The sequence below is a fragment of the Erithacus rubecula genome (assembly GCF_903797595.1).
Source record: "Erithacus rubecula genome assembly, chromosome: 2".
NCBI lineage: Eukaryota > Metazoa > Chordata > Aves > Passeriformes > Muscicapidae > Erithacus > Erithacus rubecula.
The window spans coordinates 23198046-23222488 of NC_136685.1; the positions used below are offsets into that span (position 1 = coordinate 23198046).

The 24443-nt window shown below is 36.8% G+C and overlaps 1 protein-coding gene across 1 annotated transcript in view; it reads left to right on the forward strand.

Moving 5' to 3' along the window:
- Positions 1 to 24443, forward strand: part of FAM83B (family with sequence similarity 83 member B) — a 53593-nt gene that overhangs the window by 21120 nt on the left and 8030 nt on the right. The window contains exons 3-4 of the mRNA XM_079298173.1: positions 14628 to 14792; positions 23418 to 23542. Of these exons, the coding sequence (XP_079154299.1) occupies positions 14628 to 14792; positions 23418 to 23542 (290 nt within the window). The remainder of the gene's footprint in view (positions 1 to 14627; positions 14793 to 23417; positions 23543 to 24443) is intronic.

Consider the following 24443-nt stretch of genomic DNA (forward strand, 5'->3'; position numbering starts at 1 on the left):
GCAAATAATAAAATGTGTTTTTTTCAGTCAGTGTGTGTGCACATGTGTGCAATCCTCTACATGCACGTGTGCACACTGTGCTACAGAAAGTGTGGATTCCATGGTGAACATGGAGCATTAGCAGTCTAGGATGCAGAGAGGCTTTCTGGCATAACCAGTGTTATGTGGGCAGGTTACTCAAGGGAAGATGTTTCTTTAGACCTGAGAGGTACTTTTTAAGAACAAATATTTATTTGAAAGGCACTATTTTGCATCAAAAAGCAACACTTTATGAAGTGTTCTTGGAATAAAATGTTCAACTCTCCTCCACAGATGTATATTGCATGTTCTCATCTCCAATATCCATCCTTACTTCAAACAACTAAAATTATCTAGTATATTTAGCTATTAGCATGCTTGGCACATTTTCCAGCAGAGCAAATTTGCCAACAGAACATGGCTTAATGTAAATCCATGGGTGGTTTGCTCAGTGGTGTTTCTGCTTTCACTCCTTATTATTAGAAGGTTCTGCTTTCGATGGCAAAAGAAGTGAATTTTCCTCTCTGCCCCTCATGTTTCCTGGCATATATACCCTTGAGGTACACAGATATTCAATGCAGGAATGTTTTGTGGCTGCAGGGGATTCACTGACACAAATAAGCAGCAAATCTTGCAGGGAAAGGTACTGAAGAGCTGCAGTAGGTGCCCCTGAGACTGATTTTCTTCTTACTCCATTCTTAAATTCAGGTATCTGCTGTGATGTTTTTTAGAATACCACCTTGCTCTAGCAGGAGTTTTGCAGTTTGTGCAGATGTTCAGCAGGCTTCCTGATTAGATCTCTGATTATCATTACCCAAATAGAGGTTAGGGGTGTGTGTATGTGTGAACTGGCATGCAATGCACATTAGGAGGAATATTTTGTAGAAAGGGGAATGCTCACACATACATGAAGCTGTGCAGTGCAAGACTTGTCATAACGTGCTTCTCTTTTACCTATTAAAAAACCCTTTTAACTTGCCATTAACTTGGTTACTAGCTCAATTGAGTATGAAGGGTTCAGTTACTTGCAGAGTGATAACTCATTTATTTGAATAATTGTTCATTTTAATGATTCTTAAATAAGTGCTTCATTATGCATCCTGTCCTTGTGAGAATGAGAAAAATGAGAGGAGGAGACCGTAGTGCCCATCTGTGGCTGAGGCAGATGGAATCTGGATTGGGGAAGGAAGTCTTGCAGCCTGGCTGTACATCTGCTCTTGTCCAGCTGTCTCCTGGAAGTGGCCTAGGGCTCTGATCTAAGAAAACATGAATACTCTTAATAAACTTGTAACCATTAAAAATAGGCTTTTGCATTTAAATGGAAAGAGCAGTAGATATCAAAAAAGGAATAATATAAACACCTGATCAGACTTTATCACAAGGATCACATAATCTTTCCTCTGATTTTGTATAATTGCAGTATCAAATTGCAAGCAATGAATTAGTACTTGTATGGTCTTGTGAAAGAGCTGTATGCAGATCAGTGAAAGCTGATGCTACCTGCATTTACAAAATAATAGTGTCACCAAGATAATTCTAAAGCTGTATTGCTTCTTGTTTGACAGAGATGGTTAATCAAAAGTCAGCTCACATAGAGGCAAAAGATCAGTTGAGCAAAAACCTGGCAGAAATGAATAAGAAAGAAATGTTTCTTTAAATTTTTTTCACTTGTGTCTTTGAATTCCATTTCTTATCTCTTGACTTGCAACTCCCTCATATACCTCACTACCTATGCAAGATTCACACTCAAACAAAAATTGTTGAGTTTCACTTAAAAAGCTTCTAAAGGATTTAAAAATTGAAATAATTTTTATAAATACATTTTTAAAGCATATCATTGGTACTGAAATTATAACTTTTTAATAGTAATTTTACTTGTAATTCTTTTATTGTTTTGTTTTTTAAGTGCTGCATTGGATTCGGGAATTAAATTCTGTTTAGTACCTGGTTTAGTTCCAATTAACTCCACTGGGGCTGCAAGAATTGCAGCATTACTTATCTTCTTCATTTCAGTTTGCTTCACAGGAGGTTTGAGCAGGGTTTTTATAATTGCTTCTCTACTATTTCAGACATCTTGCTCCATATGTTATTGTGCATAAAAATTTGAATCTGTTTTCTTCCTGAAAAGCTGCACATAATTACTTATTAACAAGGTTAATCTTCTCTTATCTTTAGGACATTCTGTCAATGCTTTCAGACTGGTCTGCAATTATTTTTTTCCTTTTTCCTTCCTATCTATAATAAATAATCTAGCATGCCAGGGTAATGGATTTCACCTGAGGACCTGAACATGATTTGCAGACAACAATTAATTAATTAGTTTCAAAACCTGTCTTTAAAATAGGTGAAATTGAAATGCAGTCTGCCAGCACACAGTCATTAACAATATGTTGCACAAGTAGCTGCTCTGAGAGCAGGTGGTGCAATCTGCTTCTCCTGAGTTTCAGGGAAGGTTCCTGCTCAATTGGCAGCATGTTTGAAAAAGTAAATAGTTTAAATAATCTGATTGGATTTTTTACTGGCATTCAGATGTAACTATGTGCCATATGAACTCATGCAGGAATACATTATGTCTGTGGTGTATTTCAGAATACTGATCTGACATAATTGCATTTGCTTTTTTTTGCAGCATAAATGTCACCAGAGGTCTTGTAGGCATCCTGTTTTTACTTATAAATGCATTTTACTCTGCCATGCAGCTAAACTAGAAAGCTTCTGAAGGTGAACAGAGAATCTGGCACAGCTAAATCCTGCATATTCATCTTTTCTAATTTATACCAGAGGTTCACTGGCTTTCCTTTTTACTGACCCATCACTGACCTGTGATCAGTAATCTTAAACAGCCTGCGTTCTGTATTTTTCTGGTTTAACCATATTACTGCTAGAGTTGACCTCCTTAAACATATTTAAGTACACCTATAGAATTTGAAATTAGTGGCATTGAAGCAAATAGTAGTTGTAGCAGGAATCAAACTTTATTGTGAATATCATAAGGGTATAGTCATAAAACGTGGAGGAAAAATGGCTTGTACAAAATGCATAGGAGCCCATTTTAACCCCACATTCAATATCCAATATCAGGTTTTTTAAGTATCAAATTTAACTGAGTTTGGAGTTCCTGTCTTGAAAGAGGGAAGAAGGGACAGGAAAGGAGAAAGAAATAATTAAGGGAATGAAGTGATAAGGGGGAAGTAGAGGGGAAAGGGAAGTAAGGTAATGGTAGTCACAATAGAAAGGGAAGGGGGAACAGAAATAGGCCATAAATAATAAGTAAGTTATGATGGGTTTGCTTCTCCTTTCGTGACAGCAGTATGAAAATCTTTAATATCATTGGGCCTTACAGGTGCTAGAAATAAATGCAATCAAAATGCTTTCATTAGACAACTGCTTTAAACATCTAGCCAATAACCAGTCCCTAAGTGTGTGTACCTCATGTGTCTATTACTGACTCTCAATCACATGTATGAGCTGAATATAAAAGCTTTATTTCAAAAAAGGATTAAATAAGCAGTATTTTGAAAGGTGTTTTCCTATTTACCCTTCCCTAAATATGTGATTAGCTTTCATTTCTGTATTAATTGACTCTTGTGTTGGTTTTCCTTTCAGAAGTCAGGCTGAGCAACCAGTTTGTGTCATCAAGCTGTTTTTTGAATTGTGGCCATAAGCACTATTTCCCTGATACTCAAAGGTTTAATTAAAAATGACCAACAGCAAAATTATTTTCCTGTCTTGCATGTGAACCATCCAGGTCTGCTAATTGCAGCTGCAGCAAATATTACTTTATTGCAGTAGACTGTAATGTTCCTTCTTAACCTAAAGACAAAGAAATTGTGCCACTACTTTCCAAATACTAACAGGAGCCTCTGTGGCTTCCTTTCTTCACTTTGGGATTACCTTCTCTAGACCATGAACCAGAGGAGGTTTTTAAATAGAATTGGTTCTAGTCTCAGTAGGGGTTCTATGGGCATACATCAGTGTCTTCTGCAAAGACTTCCAATTTTTAATTCTCTTTTTCTTCTATGTTTATCTCTGAAATACTTTCTCTACCACTGTTCCTTATGCAGTCTATCTTTTGGAAGAAGTTTTGTGTGTCTATAGAAGACTACCCTTCAACAATTAATGATATAATTAGGACTTGTTTCTCAACAAGGTCATTAAGTCAGTTATATAATCAGGTCATGCTCATTGGTCTGTAGCCTTTCACTGATTTGAAATCTGGTGATTCAATTTTTTTGTTTGGGTGGTTGGTTTGGTTGTTTTTTTTTAATTGGCTACTGCCTACATATAAAATAGGTTTTCTCTTGGATGCAGTGTCTTCCATGTTAGGAAACATTAGTCTTTGCATGAATTTGTGTTTATCCAATGCAAGGTCACCCTGATATAAGACTTATGGACTTAGTGCACAGCTTGCAAGTCCTCCACAGCTGTATGCTTTTATTTTTCCACTTGCTAAAAATGTTGATAGGCCATCCATGTGCACTGTTCTTAATGTATAGGCATTCCAAAGTCTATCTTTCCAAATCATATGCCACTCTGAAACACATCAGGTTTGTCTGCTGACTTGGATACACCAATATTTTCTTTGCATAGAAATGCAAAAATAAGTGTTTCCTGCTTTTGAGACACTTATTTTCATCTAACTCCATTCCTTTACATCATTTAACGTGGAGTCAGCACTGTTTCTGCCCCTGTATTATATACCTGCCCTTCTTTATGGATTCTCTTCTGTGCAAGTTGTACCTGTTATACCTACTTATTCTTGTAAGCAAGAACAAGGGATTTCAAGCAGTATTATACAATTGAACTATGTAGTTGTGGGGTTTTTTTGTCTGATACATATACACACTAGAAGAGGCACTGAAACCCATGCAGTATATTTTAAATATGTAGCTTATTTATAAAATACAAATATTAGATATTCAGCTCTTCCATTTCGTTTAGTTTCAGAAACGAGTTTACTATTAAGTTCTCAAATATGACAAACAGTACACAGCTCTTGCAAAAGAAAACTTAAAAGCAAAATTATCCTTCCTGGTATAGAAAAGTTGGTCTGAATCATCTCTTCTTCCTATAAATCTGCCTTTGACAAAGAGAATCTTTCATTGTTTCCAAGTGACTAATTAAAAAATGCCAACAAAGTTCTTTAAGAAATGCTTTTGTTATAGATTGTCACAGCCTGTAAATGTTGATTCATATTGTGAGGTTTTATACATTGTCTAGCATGTTTCAATATATAAACTCTCAATATATAAATACATAAAGGAAGAGGGGTTTAATATTGAAAATGGACACAGGACTCTTGAGGAAATTAAGTGAATCGTTGGGAAGGCAGACTGACTCAGAGCATCTCCATTCCCAGTCTAAGAAACCCACCAAAATGTACTGCTAAAAGTGACAAACACTCAAAATACTCTCTAGACTTACTATCTAGATTAGCTGAAATCTCATACATTTACTTTGACTCTTTAATTATTTTAATACTTCTTGAAAGAAATCCCAGGAAGAGTCCTTACAAGTATTAATGTCCAATCTGGTTTACCATGGCATGAGGAGCATTTTTAAGCAGGAGTAATTTGGAAGGATAATTTTAGTACATTTAAAAAAATGGTTTTGTCCCTTTGCCTTCCCCCTATCCCCCATGCATTTGAGGTGTCCCTGTCCCTTGTTCTCAGGTGTGAGATAATAATTTCAGGTATTGAAAGAGGTTTTAACCTTGCAGTGGTCAACTCATACTGCTGGGACTTTTAAATAAAATAATTAAGGCTTATGTGCACACTGTTGTGCACTGTTTGTTTTTGTGCACTCACTAAATACTGCACACATGAATAAGTAAGTGCTTCTACTTACAAACAAATTTAAAATAAAAAGTATAACATTATAATATTAATTCAAATAGCCTAAACATTCACTAAATATTAAGAACCCACATGAGAACCTACATATTGAAGCTGTTAATAATCTTTTAAATAAACAAAAAATATTTCTGAAGCAGCAAGTTTTTGAAATTGATCATAGAGAAAGCTGGAGGCTAGAAAAGTACTTTCCATTTTTGTCATGAATTTCCAAAGTGGTATAGCAGGCTGTCAGAAATGCTGGCATTTCCTTTCGGTTTGCTTTCCTTAGAAGAAGCTTGGCAGCTTCTCAACATAACAACTGGATATGAACATTCTGAAGAGCTAAATACAAATATTAGAATCTTGCTACCCAACCAGCTGCAGCCCACATGGCACTGGGAATACAGCAGCAGTGTCAATGGCAAGAGAAGAAAGGGCAGAGTGATGTCCCTAATGAGTTCTCTCCATCTTGCCAAGGATTTTCTGTGCTGCCTTATGTCCTTCTCTGTAGGACCTCTGCCTGTTTCTGTTCTCAGTGACAGAACACAACTTGCTTCCTAAATACCAAAACCATTTTAGTTATTGATGGGAGCATTGAAAGCAGGAATGAAAGTGTTAAAATTGAGCATTGTGAACGCTTGTAGTTTTAATAATGCGTGACAGATTTTTGCAGATTTAGGTAAATATTTTCATGTCTGTGGTGTGCCAGCACTGAACAGCAGCTGTTTCTTTGCCGATCCTTCATTCCAAGGATTAGGTTTATAAAAACTCTTTGGAAAGTCCCCATGAAGAATCCCTGGAATATCCCCCTCCATTTTCTCCTTGCCATGACTTGCTGACACTCAGTTCTGCACGTGTGGAAGTAAAGCTTCAGAGAAATTACTGCCTCTGCTGCTGCCCAGAGTGAGGTGGTGTCTCCTGTAATTTGTTCAGCTCACAATTAGTTCTTACCAATCCTTCAGCCAGAATAACAACTGCCAAACCCATAGATAAAGATCACATTTATAGAATTAATGTAGCTCACTCCCATAAGTTTTGCAAGATAAAATTTGCAGTTGTGTGAATTTCAAGCAGTAACAGAGAAGGTGTCACTTTAAGATGGTGTATGTATAACTTCCTAGCCTGGTCTGCAATAGCTTTCTCAAAGGTAATGAAGAAGGCTTCTCTACATTCTTTTCAGAGAAAAGAGTCTTATTTTAGAGAACTTTACTTTTATTTTGGTTTTAGTTTCACCTTTCAAAGAACTAATGCTGGTCTTATCTGCTTTTTTTAGAGATACTAAACTATACAAAAGTTGCTAAATTGAGCAAAAAGCAGAATTCTCCTGTAGTTTTCAGATTGTTCATTGTAAAAAAATCTATCTTCCCAGTCTTTTTCAAAGTAAAATTTTATCCTTCCTCAGAGCTCCTGTTTTTACTGTCATATTATTTTTCGCCACCAGAACATTTTCCCCTGTTGCTGATAGCTAGAAAGTTCCCCTGCTGCACATCTTTTGTGTGTGTTTCTTGGACAGAGCAGATAAGGCTTTTTCATGTGCACTATACAGGTAAACACTATTAAAATAATTTGTATAGTCTTATGTGGTTACCTGCCTTCATCATTTTCTAATAGTTTGCATTTGTTTTTCTTGTTGTATTGCAGGAGATGCTAAAAGTTTAGTTTATGTTCTCTGGACGGTGAACTTATTTATATGATTTTTTGTTAGCGTTGAACTTCTCTGACATCCTGTTGCAGATAGAGGCTTTTGAGGTTATTGAAGACTGCTAGTTTACATGTTGGAAGTTAATTTTTATGCCTTATAAACTTAGTTCTTACTTTAAAATTTTTAGGTTTTGTAGTGGATATATGACATGATAAAATGAAGCTTGGTGATCAGAACAGAATGTGTACTTGGTTCTGAGAGCCTGTGTTTTTCTATCCTCAAATAAATGGTAGAAATATTTTGGAGCGGGAGGAGGAAAAGAGGATACAAGGGTTAGGAGAGCTGATTCTGAGGTGGTGTAGCTGCCTGTAATAATGAAGTGCCAGACTTCACCCTGTAGTTAATTAAATTGCTCTTAAAAATGAAAGAACATCTCTGAGTACACCACATAGTTATTGTATATCGCTCTGTGTCTGTAAAGCCAAATTAAATATATTAAATGAGATCTCAGGGGGTCAATTATGATGATAGTACAAGTACTGACAATGCAACAAGCAGTGACATTAATTTCATGAATGTTGCATAGGTATAAATCATCTCAGTATTTGTTCCTTTATATTGCCACAGAAATTGCAGGAGAATGGATAATACTCAGATGGTTGATTACTATTTATATTATTGCATTAGTCTGTATTTACAGGCAAGGCTCCCCTCATTATATTACACTTTGGCACTTTATTGCAAGACTTCTCATCTGTTACTGTATTGTGAGACCTCAGCAATTCAGCAATTCATCAATTTAAAGTAGACATTGCAATAAAAGGATGTGTTGTGCAAAGCATTTCAGGGCTGTCTTCAGTTTTGCAAATTAATACCAAATTAATGAAGTTTTGTCTTAGAAGCACTCTAGTGTGAGCAACAGTGCCAGAAAGTAAGGCTAATAGATGATTTATTAGGGAGTTGTTAATATGAATTGCGGAAATCATAAACTGGATCTAAACCCTCAACCATAAAACCCAAAGTAATAAAATTGTAAAAACAAACCACAGTAATTTGTGGGACATATTATATAGCTGACTAGGGAGAAGGTTGTCTGCATTGATCACCAAATTTGTCTCTTACGATGCCAGAAACTCACCAGTCAATTTAGTGCCTGCCTCTTGTTCCTAGCAGCATGGTGTCTGTGCTGTGTCCTCTTCTGCACTGCCTGCTCTCTGAGAAAGGCCAGACCCAGCACTGAGCCTGTGCCTCAAGGACATCACCTCAAAACAGGGATCTGCCAAAACGAGACTGGAGTAACAGAGAAAAGGTCATGAAAATAGAGTTAGTAATTCCGTCAGAGATGTGGTTCTTTGTTCTTGGGGTGAGAAAAGGTGGTGACATTTAAAAGCACTACACAGCAGTATGGATTTTTGTCATGTACTGCCCAAAGTAAGCCCCATGTAGGTTACATGAAATCAATACTCCTGCGGTGTAGGGTACAGTTTCAGCACTATTCCTTACTAGGTTATTGATATTGGTAGGTGTCTCTAGTAAAGCCTGCCCTAAGGAAGCAGATTTAGTAGAGGATTCCTCTATTTTTACTGTTTATAGCAAAGGAGTTGTTAAATGACACACACTGCAGTATATAAACTAGAGAATCATAATTCATATTTGTGAAAGAAGTTATAATGCTGAGATAATGAAACTGTCAAGGGACCACAGAATAGACTTACTGAGAGCTAGCAGTAAAGGCCTTTTATGCCTTTGTGCATTTATGCTTGAATTTCAGCACACACCTATTGAAAGGTTGATTTTAATGTCTTAAAACTGAATTAGGATTAAAATCCAGTTTTTTAAAAATCAAAAATGGAAGATGTAAAGCAGAAAAACTCCTTTATTTCTCAGTCTCTGTTTTCTTTAGGATTCACAGCAAAGTTTATAATTACTACCAAACATAATAAAATTTGCTTTCATTTTGACAATGATGTGAGTGAAGATACCCGAGTCATTGAGTTGCAGCCTTTGGTCAGTTGGAAGTCTGCAGCCGATCCTCCTGCTTAAAGCATGGCTAGTATAGTATCTGAAAAGGTTGCCTAGGGCATTATCCAGCTGGGTCTTGAAAACCTCCAAGGATGGAAACTGGATTACTCTGGGACCACTGCTGGGGTGTCCTTTGTGGAATAAAGGGGTTTCCCTACATCCGGTGAGAACTGTTCTTGTTTCAGTTTGGCCACTGCCTTTTGTCCAGCCGCCGCTGTAGGACAAAGAACCTGACACTGTAGCATAATAGGTGCAACAGAACTGAACACTGGCCTCCATTTACTCCTCCGTGGTGTCATATTATCCACTCTGTTGCCATGTTACCATGTACTTAATCTCCTGTTTAGCATGGATATTCAGGATATTTCAGCTATAGCTGAAACAAACAGCTAGAGCTGGATTTTTAACCTTCAAAACAAATGTGTGTGTGTCTTTCATGAACCTTGTCACTGGTACTTTTTGTAGGAGTCAGTCACTTACCAAAATTGAAGATTATTAAGAACTTTGAAAGAATGAAAAGAACTCTGTACTAAAGTGATGATAGTTTAGAGATACTGAGCTTTAAAATGGTACTTTCCTCACCAGTAAGCAAATTAAATAAAACAGCTTACTGAAAAATACAGTTTAGATATTTGCATTAAAAATAGTGCTATTCAATAAAATTATACTTTCCTGTCTGTATTTGCATGTTTTTTAAATGCCAAAGCAGACTGTGTAGTTTACTTTTCTGTTGAAAAGCATAGCCTTACTGTCAAGACAGTAAGAAGAATAATAGCATATGGCTCTAGTGGTGCCTTCAGTTAAATTGAGCATTCTGTTGGATTTATTAGGAGTAATTTTGTGCTTATTGACTTCAGCAGATTTTCTGTAAGGATGTCATTGAAAGCAAATTTTAAACTTAAAAAGGATTCATCACTTAAAGAATAGATAGATAAGGTAAAGATTCTAATAGTGACAATCAAATATTATTTAAATTTAATTCTGGGTGAAGAAAGCCAGCATAAAAACTGTTTTCTGTACTTCACTTTTAATTGATCACTGAAATGTGCTCTTCTATCTAATACCCAGGTGGTGGTAGTTCCCTCTTGCTGTGCATAATTTCAGTGTTATGTGATGTTATGCACAGCAAGTGTCTGCTCTACCAGCTCTTTTCTCCTCCCTGAAGGTGTAACATGCTTGCTTAGCTGTTCCCAAATGGGGGTAATTTTTGATCAGGTTGATAATCAGTTTTACAAGGTTTCTAAAGTTCTCCCAGAATTCTGTTGCTTTCATCAAAAAACTCCTGTACCCATCCAGATTTCCTGGAATGGTTGGAAGGCCTTTGTATTTGCTTCAAAAGCATGAGTTGTTCCTTTTAAAAAGATCTTTCCATTCTGGAAAACAAATATGCTTTGGAAAAAAAATGACAGTTTGTAAGGAAGCCTCCTGTGTGACACTACAGCTTTCTGCCTTGAGGGGGTTTTCTTAAATCAGGATAGTATTGAAAGAAACAGAATTTATGGAGTAGGCAATTTTCTGATGTATTTCTGCAGTTTGAATTATATCAGGTTTTCTTCCTTGTTAGAATTCACTGTTGTATTCTTGTAAGTACCAGGGTGGAAATTAGCTCTGCAATTGCAAAAAACAAATGTAAAAACACAGTAGTGAATGCTTTTCTTCCGAAGTGATGCAGCAAGTAACTAATCTCACAGCTGTTGTTGCAGCTTTAATTAAAGGTAGGTACATATCACAGAATACCTCACTGAAGTAATCTCCTAATCTTGGTCTCCTTAATTGATCAAAGCCTGAATACCATATTTGCTTTGTCTTTTCCCATGTGCAGTACTCCCTTCTGCTGCAAAGTAGGCAAGCTGGGGAAATGTACACACACCCCTATTAAAAGGAGAAAGAAAACAGGAAGTTTAATACATTTAAAGGCCAGACTATTCCATGACCTTTATGGAATACACTTTCTGAATCAAAACCTGTAGTTTATGGTCAAACATCTGTTTTGGTTTATGGAAATCAGTATGCAGAAGTCACTGTTAACAACGTTTTACATATTGTATGTTTCGTATGTGCATTGTATGCATTGTTCAAATTTGGCACTCTTCTCCAGCAGCCAGGCCTAATTATGTTTGTGTATAACAGATCAATTGAGTGTTGCTAAGAACAAATGGGCAGCCTGATGAGGACATTGAAGAGTCACCTCTGGTTTGTAGGGAAGGCACAAATGTATGCCCATTTAGTTGTCAGGTATGACTGTGGCTTTCCATCTGTGTACTCAAATTCTGCTAAGGACTTTTCAGACAGCACAAGCTTCAGGTTTCAAAATATAATCCCTGTTCCAACTGTGGAAGTGAAACCTAGAGTTTCTTGCAAGACTACTTGATGCTTTGCAGAATTACTCCAGATTTAATAAGATGAATGGTTTAAGAACAATTCTCCTGATGAAGACAAAGAGGGTCCCCTGTTCATTCCCAAGTGAAATATCTGCACAATGGTGCACATGTCTTTCTTATGTCACCAGCTTTCTAACCTACTTGCTTATGTGTTTATTTCTCTACCATCCTCTTCACAGAGATTTGGCCATCCTAGTCAGTATTGGTTTTTAGTTTTTATTACACGTTCTTGTGGGGTTTATTCTGCATCTTTCCATTTTAGCAGTCTATGCAACCACAAAATGTTGCAAACATGTGACTATCTTAGATATCTGCCCTTGGAAAGTGCTAGAATGATTTTTGAGGGCTATGCTGTGGGTTTTCAATATTTCATGTACTGATATGAGTGTACACTAATAAATCAATTCAAGATTTTTCTCTTACATTTAAATTGATCCTAGAATGTAATGAGTACCCATTTCTTGAACATCTGAAGCAAAGGAAAGCCTAGGAAGAAATCAGGGAGTTCAGAGGAAGGGGGAAACAGGTAATGAAGCAGACAATTTGAGAACAGATTTTTTTTTTTTTTCTCTTTTTGCCTATCATACTTGATCTGTCTTGGCAGTTTTCTTCTCAGACATATGTGAAACAATATGGATGAATAAATAGGATTATTAACTTGTTCAGGTAACACTCTATATCTCAGAAACAAGACCAAGCAGCAGGTGCAGTCTGAGAGTGATGAGATCCTTAGAGTCAAGATAAACATTTGTGTTTTCAGTCTTTAGATAAAGAAATATATTCTGTACTGAAGAAAAACAAGTTAAGGTTTTACTTTCAAAAAGAAAATGAGGCATTGCATTGACATATTACCTAAGATTTCTGAAATAATGGAATTCTTTGATGCTATTCAGTACCTCTCTGACTGATGGATTTGTAAAGACTATTTATTGACAGGTGACATGTAATAAAGAGGCCAAGTTAGTTCCTTTTCTCTTATTCAGGAGTTGTATTTTTACCTTATCTAATTATTTTCATTGTTATTTTATTTTTATTTTATGTAAGTTATCTCTCTTTTCTATTTCTAGTGTTTTAAATACAATTGGCAAAATGAAACTTTTAGTTCTAAGTAGGTGAGATTGAAAAAAGGCAAATCATAAAACTGACTGGAGACATAACTTTTACCTGGTTGTGTGTAACACCATTTACCTGAGTGAGGTAAATATTTCAGTTCCAGAATAAGATGAGTACTTGCAACTTAACAATTACACCTTCAAAGTTGATGTACAGGTTGTTTAAAGATTGGTGAAAATGGTAAAACCTGCTCTGATATCTGTGAAAGGTTTTATTTGGTTTGAATTTGCACCTGAGACATCTCATTGGAACTTTTCACAAAAACTAGTGGATAAAAGTACTATCTTTAGAAATTACACAGACACTCGTTCTTCCTCTTATTTTCTTTCACATTTCAACAGTATTTCTTCCCAAATTACAAACCATTTGTCAACAGTGCAGCGTTTCTCTGTATATATCCAAAATACCACTAGAGCAACGCTGCTTTTCCAAATCAGACATACTTATTCTATCCCTGTGGATTGAAGGGTGTTGGTGGCTGGTGTTCAGCATGCTAATCTTCTTGAGCAAAGCTCTCACATGCTGACTAGGTTTTTTTTCCCAGTAAGAGGGCCTCTAGCTCTTCAGTGTCTGCTTATCAGTTACTTCAAGCTCTTGAGCCATTAGCTTTAGAGAAAATGATGAAAGATTGAGAAGCCCCATGTACAAAAATTTTCTCTGATTTTTTTTATGCATACTGTAATTTTATTTTGAAAGTTTTTCCACAGCATTCATTATTATTGTTTTTCTCTCCATTTCTCTTTTACTGGGTTTCCTTTCCCTCATAAAACCAGTCACTACACACACCCATGTCATGGTTTAACCCTAGCCAGCAACAATGTTCCACACACCCACTTGCTCATTCACACCCTTAGTGGGATGGAGAATTGGAAAGAAGTAAACCCTTGTGGATTGAGAAAAGAGCAGTTTAATAATTGAAGCAAAGTAAAATATAATAATAATGTAAGGAGACTACTGGTAGTAACAATAATTGTGAGAAAAAGAGGAGAGAGAGAGAGAGAAGTAAAACCCAAGGAAACAAGTGATGCACATAACAGTTGCTCATCACTCACTGACCAATGCCCAGACAGTCCCTGAGCAGCAACTGGCCCCTCCCAGCCAACTCCCTTCAGTTCACACACTGACCATGACATTCTGCAGTATGGAATATCCCTTTGGCCAGTTTGGGTCAGCTGTCCTAATTGTGCTTCCTCCTGGTTTCTTATGCACCTGCTCACTGGCAGAGCATGGAACACTGAAAAGTCCATCTCTTGAGTAATGACTACTTAGCAACAACCACATCAGTTTGCTGTTAACATTATTCTTATAGCATGGTGCCATCTATGAAGAACAAAATAAACTTGATTCCAGACAAAACCAAGACAACCCACAGCACAGCATTTTGCTGGACTTTGGTACTTGTAACAAATGTCACACAGGTGATCACTTGATTTCTCAAAATGAAGATCTGGTTGTCTTGGAAGTCTTCAGGTTAAGTGGAATGACACAGAAAATAGAATATTTTAATGTGTAAAAATTATTAGTGTATTAGCTGCTCCGTGCAGACTTCAGTGAAGAATTCTGTATATATGTGAATTTGTACAAGACAATAATTTGCTTCTTTCCTGTTTGATTCAGGTCATTGCCATTGTTATGGATATGTTTACAGATGTGGATATTTTTAGAGAAATCGTGGAGGCATCTACCAGAGGGATTGCAGTGTATATCCTGCTTGATGAATCGAACTTCAGTCACTTTCTGAAGATGACAGAGAAACAAGGCTGTCAAGTTCAGAGGCTCAGGGTAAGGCATCCTGTCTTTCTTTGCATGAACATTCACTACTTACTTCTCCACAGCCCACTGAAAAGTGACTATTATTGAAAAAGTTGTTATCAAATACTGATTTTTCAAATTAACAACCAGGTGTAAATAGGTAAGCTCTCAACAGAACTTTCTCTACATATATATATTTTTTAAAAGCATCTTTTTCAAGTGTCAAAACAAGAGCATTTCATTGAATGACATAATTTTCATATATAATTGATAAAATAATTTTCCATTTAGAAATATTTAGAAATATTTTTTCTTTCTCTTATAGTTGCCTGCAAATAAAGTCATAAAACTGACATAAATTAATGAGTTGTGTACTGAATTTTGTGATTTCTTCTTTAATGTTATGCATTAAAATATTTTAGGACGCCCAAGATTCTATTTTTTTAGTGTTTTCCTGAAAATCCATATTTTCATGTTTGTGCTTAGTCCTATTGCTTTTACACATTGAACATGGAATTTTATCCTGTAAGAGAGATAACAAGATGACATTTACATTTTCATGAGATGTCCTGCTCTGCCCAAATATTTATCAGGGATTAGAATATAAACCATGATCTGCACTAAACTGACATAATTGCCTTCATAAATACTTCTAAATTTACTCTACTCTTAACAGTACTAAAGTTCCTAGGATGTTGTCAGAGTCTCCTTGCAAAGTTCTGAGCACTGCCTTAGCTCATATTTCCATTTGAAATTCCTTGCCTCTGTAACTAGTTTTAAGCTATGTTCATGCCAGTCAGAAGTATTATAAAGGCTCTTTTTTAGCAGCACCTATTTTAAGAACCCAGTTCAGGAGTTGTATAGAGATGTATGTTTGAGAGAATAATGAGAACCTTTTGGTAGATGTTTGGATCAAACTCTGTTTTATGCCATTTTTACTCTGGAGTATTGACTTACATCCTCAGAAGTATTCCCACTCTACTTTCCGTGCTTGTTTCTTGTTTATGAGTGTGGGATTGCTCTCTGGTGGCCTAATACAGGAAAAAAATACCAAGACCGTGGTGTTTTATAAACAGTGGTAGTGATTGCCTTCATGAAGTCAGTATTTAGCAATATTTCCATACTCTGGAACTTGAGATACCACCATTTGCTGATTACTTAGGTTAATTATGCCATAGAGGTTGCCAAAAGTAGTCTATGTCTATATATGGAATGAGCTTTGTCCTTCCAAAATACAAAAAATCAGGACTGTGCCTTTCAAGTGATGTCTCAAAAATGCCATATGCATTTTCAGATCAACTCCATGCCGTGTGTATCCACAGGTGTTTCTAAAACTTACCTTCTTTGGATTCAAGGTTGTCTTTTTAAGGCAGTTCTATAGACTTTTAGGTATTTATACTGCAGTTGAAAGAATTAATATACATAGATTAGAGTGGATTTGGTATGGGTTAATTTGGATTGGAGAGGTTTCTATGTAGCCTTTTCAGTGACACTCTGTTTTGTACATTTCTGGCTCTTGGTGGAAGAAATAAAATACGTCTTTATTCTGCAAGGTTAACTTAGAATAATTTGAGTTTTATCAGAAAATAAAAAAATATATACCAAAGAGCTAAGCAGCAATCCTATTGTGTGCTGAGTCTCCAGTTTAGCTTGTAATAAAGCTGTTCAAATTAATGGTCTTCTCATCCATGGGCTACTCCCAGTGACTGTTGCTCTGAGAATAGCAGCTTATTACTCCTGCATTAACTCCTGTGCCTTTTTAGAGGATAAGAGGGGAATGCAGGTGACTATGAAAGAACAGCCAGTATTTTGAAGGTGTTTTCTCCCTTCCCCTTTTTTGCATCACTCAAGATTCAGGAAAAAAATAAACATTTTCAACTTTTTGTACTTCGGGCTTCTGGTCTTGCTCTTCTGTTCAGTGAAGGCAAGAAGGGAACGGAGTTGTGTGGATCTATTCCTTTTCCTGAAGATGTAGCACCAGCAGCATTGCTTTTGTTATTGTGTGCTGATTTGGTTCAGTCTTGTTGGACTACAGATGATGCTTCTTAGTCCATACACTTGTGATGAGTTTAGTGCAAAGCTTTTCAGACTCAACAGCTCTATCTCTTTTTCTCTCCCTTTGAATCAGTGAAAAAACTGAGATACAGTGATGAACAAAACTGTATTTTTAATTCGGATTTGCAATTAAGTAGTCTTCTGTATGGAAAAAACTAACTGAAAAAATGGATGGACAATATATTCTATTGTTATTTTGTGGATGCCATATAGGAAACTTTGAAATCAGGGGATTACTAGGAGTATTTTTAGTCTTTCCTGCAGCATCTTTTCATGTAGGTTGTTTTTTACTTAATATTCATCTTGACATCACATCCATCAGTGGAGCTCAAATAATTCCTTTCCTGTGCTTTCCCATTTCTCTTTTACAGTTTCATTAGTTTTCTGACTGTACTACATTTGTCCTCAGTAATTAATGTGTTTCTTTTTGTTTTTTCTCTACCTAAGCTTCTTTGATTAACTTTATCACTGGTCTGACTTGCTTGGTCAGCAATTTTTTTGCATAGAATGATGAAGAGTTGTTACAGATTCAAAATTCTTTTTCCAGGTGATTCAGAAACTAATATGTGAAGTTTTTGACTTTTTTTTTCTGCTACTGACAGGTATTTTATTTGATATGAGGTGATACATGGTGGAGGTTATATGCTCTGGAGAAACTTCTTTTTTACTCTTCTGCTAATAATGAAGAATCATTTTGCTACAGGAGGATATTGAAAGCAATTTGGCAAGACCTGTTTATTACCTGATAATGCCATCAGCATTTGTAATGAATTGCGGGAAAGGGAAGATTAAACCATTAATTGATTTTACTTTCCTTCTTGAAGTCTACTCCCAGATATGCACGTTTAAATACACAGTAGGAGCTGCTTTTGAGACCTGCTTGCAGCCTGTTTTTTCTCCTCAGTGTTACCAAAATCATCAAAAGTTTTCCAGTACTACCACATCTAAGGCAATTTTGGTTGTTGAATAGCCACTCACAGCATGATGTTGTATCTGTGAGAGAACTCCTGTAATAAGGACCAGACTCCAGTCAAGTCTTGAGAGGTCATTGAGTCATGTTCAAAGTCAGAATAGAAGCGGACTTGAAAACTACTTGGCGTTTGTACAGCGCATATATGGTCAATAGCTACTTTTTAAACTGACAATCTGTCACAAGTGGAGTCATCTCAGGATCAATTCTGGGCCCAAAACTGTTTAATACACTCAGAAGTGATCTGGATGAGAGGATCAAGTGTACCCTGACAAAGTTTGCTGGTGATACCAGACAGAGTGAATAAGTGGGAACTTTGGAAGGGAGAGCCACCCTGCAGGAGGACCTGGATTAGCTGTAAGAATGGGCTAACATGACCCTTACATAGTTCAGGAAGGACGAGGGTAAAGTCTTGCACCTGGGAAAGCATAATCCAGGATTGCAGCACAGGCTGGGATATAACTAGCTGGGGTTCTGCTGATAACAAGCTCAATGTGAGCAAGCAGCATGCTGCCCCTCCGAGGAAAGCCAGCAGCATGCTGGGCTCATCAGCAATGGCATCACCAGCAGAGATTAACAAGTCATTGTCCCACCCTACTCTGCACTTGTCAGGCCACACCTGGAATAGTGTGTTCAGTTTTCAGCCCCACTATTTTAAAAATATGTGGACAGGCTGGAGATGGTCCACAGAAGAGCCACAAAGATGATCCAAGGACTGGGAAGCTGCCATATGAGAAAAGGCTGAGAGAACTGAGTTTTTTCCAGCTTTGAGGAGAGAAAGGGAGACCTTATCTCTGTGTTCTAGCATGAAAAGAGAGGCTACAAAGAGGAGTGAGACTCATTTTTCACAAGGAGTCATGTGGATGGACCAAGGGTCTTTGGAGCAAGTTACTCCTGGAGAGATTCCAAGAGGAAACTTCATCATAATGAGAACAATCAGTCACTGAAATAATTTCCCTGGGATAGTGGTGGATTCCTCAACACTGGACACTTTTAAGACTCAAGTGGGCAGGTGCTGGGCCATCTTGATCAAACTATACTTTTGTAAAGAATGCCCTTGAGGTCCTTTCCAGTCTGGTATTCTATCATTCTATAACCTGTTTCATCTTATTAGAGAAGAGAGCACAGGATAATAAATAATTTTAGTAGTGAGGAACAATATGAGAAATGTGACTATTTTTCTTTAAAACTGTTAGGCTAAATATTAGGTAGATACCCATTTTATTCTTTGTGCATATTCTTGTCAGCAGGTACAGGGCGAGGAATGGAACACTGATAAAAGCAGTGCCTACAAATAAAAAGTGCTGAAAAGAAAAGTTTGAGATTGATATACTCACTGTACCTAGCTATCATATTGGAGAGCTTTTACCTAGGAAAATAAAGGTGTAGTGGTGAGCAATGCTTCAAAATTTTAAATCATGGTTATGTGGCACTCTCTGGAATGAAAATGTACATAAAAGGTGGTTAGATCTTGTTTCTTGTTCATCACTGGGTGTCATTTAACTGGATAGCACTGATGCCTATCCTTAAACTGCAGCCATTGGATATTTTAAATGTTCCTGAGTGTCCTAAACTTTTGGACAAGAGAGAAGATCCTCTGGCTTCAAAACTCTCCATTCATAAAAAAATGATTGCTTTAGCCACAGTGATGCTGTGATGAGTGGCACACTGCTGTGGGAAGAGTTCTGAGGATGAAACCTGAGGATGAAACCAGGCAGGAGGGTGAAGCCCAGCATGTCATACTGTCAGATGGAGCTTGTAATTCAGAATGTGTATGTTTACTGCTTCTAATACCAAGTGGAATGCATTGTTGCTGTATATCCTCAAATATGGTTTGGGTGATTTGGGATTTTGGGTGATTATTAAAAGGGTGCAATCCTGACACCTTAATTAAAGGGATTGAAGCTGGTGAAGAATGCAGGATGAACTGTGCAGGAAGAGGAAGTGCTATGTGAGAAGGCTGAGCATGATCTCTGCCACTTGTCATGTTCCCATCTGGTAATGGATGACCTACCAAGGGAGGAAGAGAGTTCAGAATCAGAGAATAGGGATGGAAAAGCTACAGGAGGAAAAATACTGAAGAGAAGGTAAACAAAAGGGAGAACAGAGTGACTGCAGTGCCTACATTTTTTAAGCCCCCCCCCCAGCAATTTCATGTAAATAATTCTCTTCCTTTTTTACATAAACCTACTTAAAAGTTATATTTCAACTTACATATACCTAAGGCACAGCTTTTTTTTTTGTGTAGTATGGTAATTTGCAAGCCATTAGACTTGGTTGTGCCTCCAGCATGGATTCCAAATGATATCCTGTCCAATACTGATCAGACCTTATCTAAGTAGAATTTAATGTGTTGAACTGGCATATCTTCAGGCTAACATTACTTGTTATAGGTACCTGAGAATGCATAAGCTGCTCTCTACTTGCCTTTTTCAAATTATAATAACATAAATATGATTAAATATAATTAAATATGTCTGAAATACATATATAATTATGTGGTATATAGAACTGGGTAAAACAGTCATCAAAGTAAATGCAAATTTCATTACTAATTTACAAGATTTTATTAAAATAAGGGGTTACTAGTATGGTTATCTTTAGAATGGGTGAATTTCAGTATTTTCTTCTTTTTCAGAAATTACTGTTTCCATAGCATTTATCTTTCAAATAAAAGCTTTCAATATAATTAGTTAAAGCTTGAAAAACTGCTGGTGAAAAAATTATTTTCTTCAATGGGCTTGTTCCAAGTTCAACAAAATCACTTTGGAAAAGCATGAAAACTCACTTCTTATTGACTTTCATCAATAAGAAAACCTCTAATTGAGATGCAGAAAAAGATGGAACATTAGGTTGACAAAAGTAATTAGCAGTTAGAGATGCAAATTTATGTTAACCTGGCATTCAGTAATGCAAATTGGGTTGTCATTAATTCTTTTGTAGCTGTTTCTGAAAATAGATCTAAGTATCCACCTGTATTTTTGCTTTTAAAATTTTTACCTTTTAAAATTTGACAGCACTTCTAGATAATACTAGTTTTATTTATCCGATTAAGAGATAAACTTTATGTTTTATATTTCCTGGACATGTTTTACATTTGCTAGACATACAGCTCACAAACAAAAGTAATTCTTAAATGCTTTGAATTTGTATTCAAAGCTTGACAAAAATGCAAAGCAAAAACTCACCTAATGGTGAATGAAGTTTAAAGAACTTGGATAGCTGGAGTTAAACCCTAATTTTCCAGCTCAGCAGCTTTTAAGTGCAGCTCTTGCTTCTGTGGTTTGATTTTTTGGTAAGTTTCAAGATACCAACACTGAAATATACACTGATTTAGAAAGCATGTGTTATTTGGAAATGTCGTGGATATTTCTCCTAAGTTTTTTAATTTTCTCTTTGTAAGGATAAAGGTCATTGGATTGTAGTAGATACTAACCTTAAAACTCCTACAATCTCCATTTACTCCATTTTGTTTTAGGCAAATGTGGAAGTGCTCCCATAGACAATGAAGGCTTATGTCACTGTGTTGCAAACTCAGTCATACTTTATAGACTGGAATTTTAAATGAGTTTGTAAGTTTGAACACCTCTACAGCTTCCTGAGGATGGAAAGTGAAGAAGGAGATGCTGGTCTCTTCCCCCTGGTATCCAGGGTGCTTGGGAATGGGTCAGCCCACCACAGGAGGATTAGACTGGACATCAGGAAGCATTTCTTTACTCAGGAATTTGTTAAACAGTGAAACAGGCTTCCTAGGAAAGTGATCGATGCCCTAAGCCTGTCAGTGCATGAGAGGTGTTTGGACAATGCCCTTAATAATTTGCTTTAACTTTTGGTCAATCCTGAATTTGTCAGGTAGTTGGACTAGATAATCATTGTACATCCTTTCCATCTGAAATAGTCCTATCCTATCCTATCCTATCCTATCCTATCCTATCCTATCCTATCCTATCCTGTCCTGTCCTGTCCTGTCCTGTCCTGTCCTGTCCTGTCCTGTCCTATCCTATCCTATCCTGTCCTGTCCTGTCCTGTCCTGTCCTGTCCTGTCCTGTCCTGTCCTGTCCTGTCCTATCCTATCCTGTCCTGTCCTGTCCTGTCCTGTCCTATCCTGTCCTGTCCTATCCTGTCCTATCCTATCCTGTCCTATCCTGTCCTATCCTGTCCTGTCCTGTCCCGTCCCATCTTATCCTGTCCCATCCTCTCCTATCCTGTCCCATCCCCATCCTTTCCTATTTATTTAATCCCTGATTTTGCTGGATTTACCATGTACAGTCTTTTCCATTTGCTGCATGAACAGCCCTTACACCTGTTGCTGACCTTTACAGAGCACATCTGCCATGATCTGCAGCCTGCCCTTGTAGCAGTCCTGTGAAGCATCACATCCCTGTGTATTCCCAGGTCTTACATTCCACCATTTCCATGTGTGCAGAGTATGTAATAATCATGCACATTCTTGTTTTTTACTGCCAATGCTAAATTATGGATTTTACTCCCACTGGAAAACTTAGGGTTGCTAGAAGACTATTCCAAGGCCAGAAACTAGAGGAAATATTGTGATCATTCACAGTTATATTCCAAGTTACTTTTATGTCTTTTGAAGTGTTTTGTGTCTCACAGTTATATGAGGTAGGCGCTTGTAGGTTGGTTTGCATTGAATATAAATTTTAGTTTTCTGTAAGTAAGTGCCTTTTGTTTCAGTTAAGTGCCCTAAGTTTCAGTTAAATGTGTTTTTTTCTACATTCCTGTAAGAAATTTTTGAAAAATAATTGTACATGTGAAAATAATTAGTACAGTCCATAGGGGTGTAGTGACAACTTCTTTCAAATTTACTGTTTCTGTGAGCATAAAAAAAACAGTGGCAGAAGGGAGAGAAAAATTGCAAGATGCTGACTTGGCTGAATCAGTTTCATGTCTGGGATAAAATTGACCACATTTTTGGGATCCAGTGTGGAAAATTTCCCAAGTGCCACTTACTTACTTTGCATGCATAAAACATAAAGCTTAATAGAATTCAAAGTTAAATGCTGCATTGAATTTTTGCTACCTGTGCATGTTGTGTTAGTGTCTCAGAATTTAAAAATGTGATTGATCTCATGGTGCAAAGCTGATAAATAAATTTTATTGGTGGTAAAACTGCAAGGGATTCTGGCACCAATTGTTATCATTCAGTGGATTATCTCAGAGTAGGGTATATGTGTTTGTGGACACAACAGCCTTGTTCAATTAAAATGGAAGTGATCCTGGCTCTTTTAAATGTTCTCTGTGATTAGTGGAGATACTTGGAAATCATATAAACATGTACATCAGCTGATGGAAAGAAATCTTTTTACAGTACAAAACCTCTTTCCCTTGTTTAAGATATCTTCTGCCAGAACCTCTTTTCTGAAGTGGTGCCTATGAAAAAGTGTAATTTCATTTTCTGTGGCCTAGGAATCTCATCAGTCTGGAAGACAAAACAGGAACTGGCCAGTTTGGGTCCCTGGGCAATAAATTTGATCAGCATTTCATTCACTGCAGAATTTATTAATAGCAGTAATGTAACTTTTCTCTACTCTTCCTCTGAATTTTAGCCCCATGGATGCTAAATATGGACTATAGGAGGCGAAGTAAAGTGTTTTGATTTTCTCTTTCAGAATATGAGGGTGCGGACAGTGAGAGGACAAGATTACTATTCTAAAACAGGAGCAAAATTTCATGGAAAAATGGAACAAAAATTTATTCTTGTTGATTGTAAGAAAGTCATATATGGTTCTTACAGGTAAGATCAATTACTGAAGTGTCTGTAGCAAGCTTGTCATCTCAGTGCTGCTGCTATAGCAAATTTAGGGGCTTTGTATTTGTGAAAATTCTTGTAGGGAATCACATGGGTAAATTTGATTATGTTGTCTGTATTAACAAGTTTCCAGAGATGCTTATTGCTAACTAGCTTAAGAGATCCTCTTTTTATTTTTCACAAATAAGAAATAAAGTTATAGTTTGTGCTACAGCTGGAGAGTTGGAGATTTGCTACAAAAAAAATACTGATTTGTCTTACATTGTCTGAATTATTCTTGTTTAACATTCACTCCAGAAAAGTGAGTATCAAAATTATTTCATAAGTTATCTTGGATAGTCCCTCCATGTAATAATCTTCTAAAGCTAACATGAGAGATTGATTCTGTGGCTCTATAGTTAGATGGTCAAATTCAATCTTGCCCATGTCTCTCTCTATGTTTGGCTAAGTTTCTGTATTCTGTTTTCCTTTATATTTTTGCTGCATATGTGCAAAACAGGCTGGAAGAACTTACAGCCTTGCAGAGCTGGAGAAAATCTAAGTTGAAGCAGAGACAGTCTTAACTCACACATTATTAAATATTTTCCTTCTTTTCATGCTACATTTTTCTGCTGATCCCAAGTGGGTTAGATTCTGCCAGCATAGTGCCTGGGTGCCAGATCCACTGCCTTTCATATTTCCACCACTGTAAGCTTTTGAAAATCTGACCTTTTATTTCCTCCAAGACTCAGCCAGTCCCAAAGTCAGACTGACATGTATAAATGGTAGTGAGGTAAGTAACAAGTTCATAAATTACTCAGTGTTAGAGACTGCAGGGAGAGCCTGCATGCTTTGACATCTACACACAGTGTCATAGTCTGTGAGAATGGGATAGGCTTTCTCATTC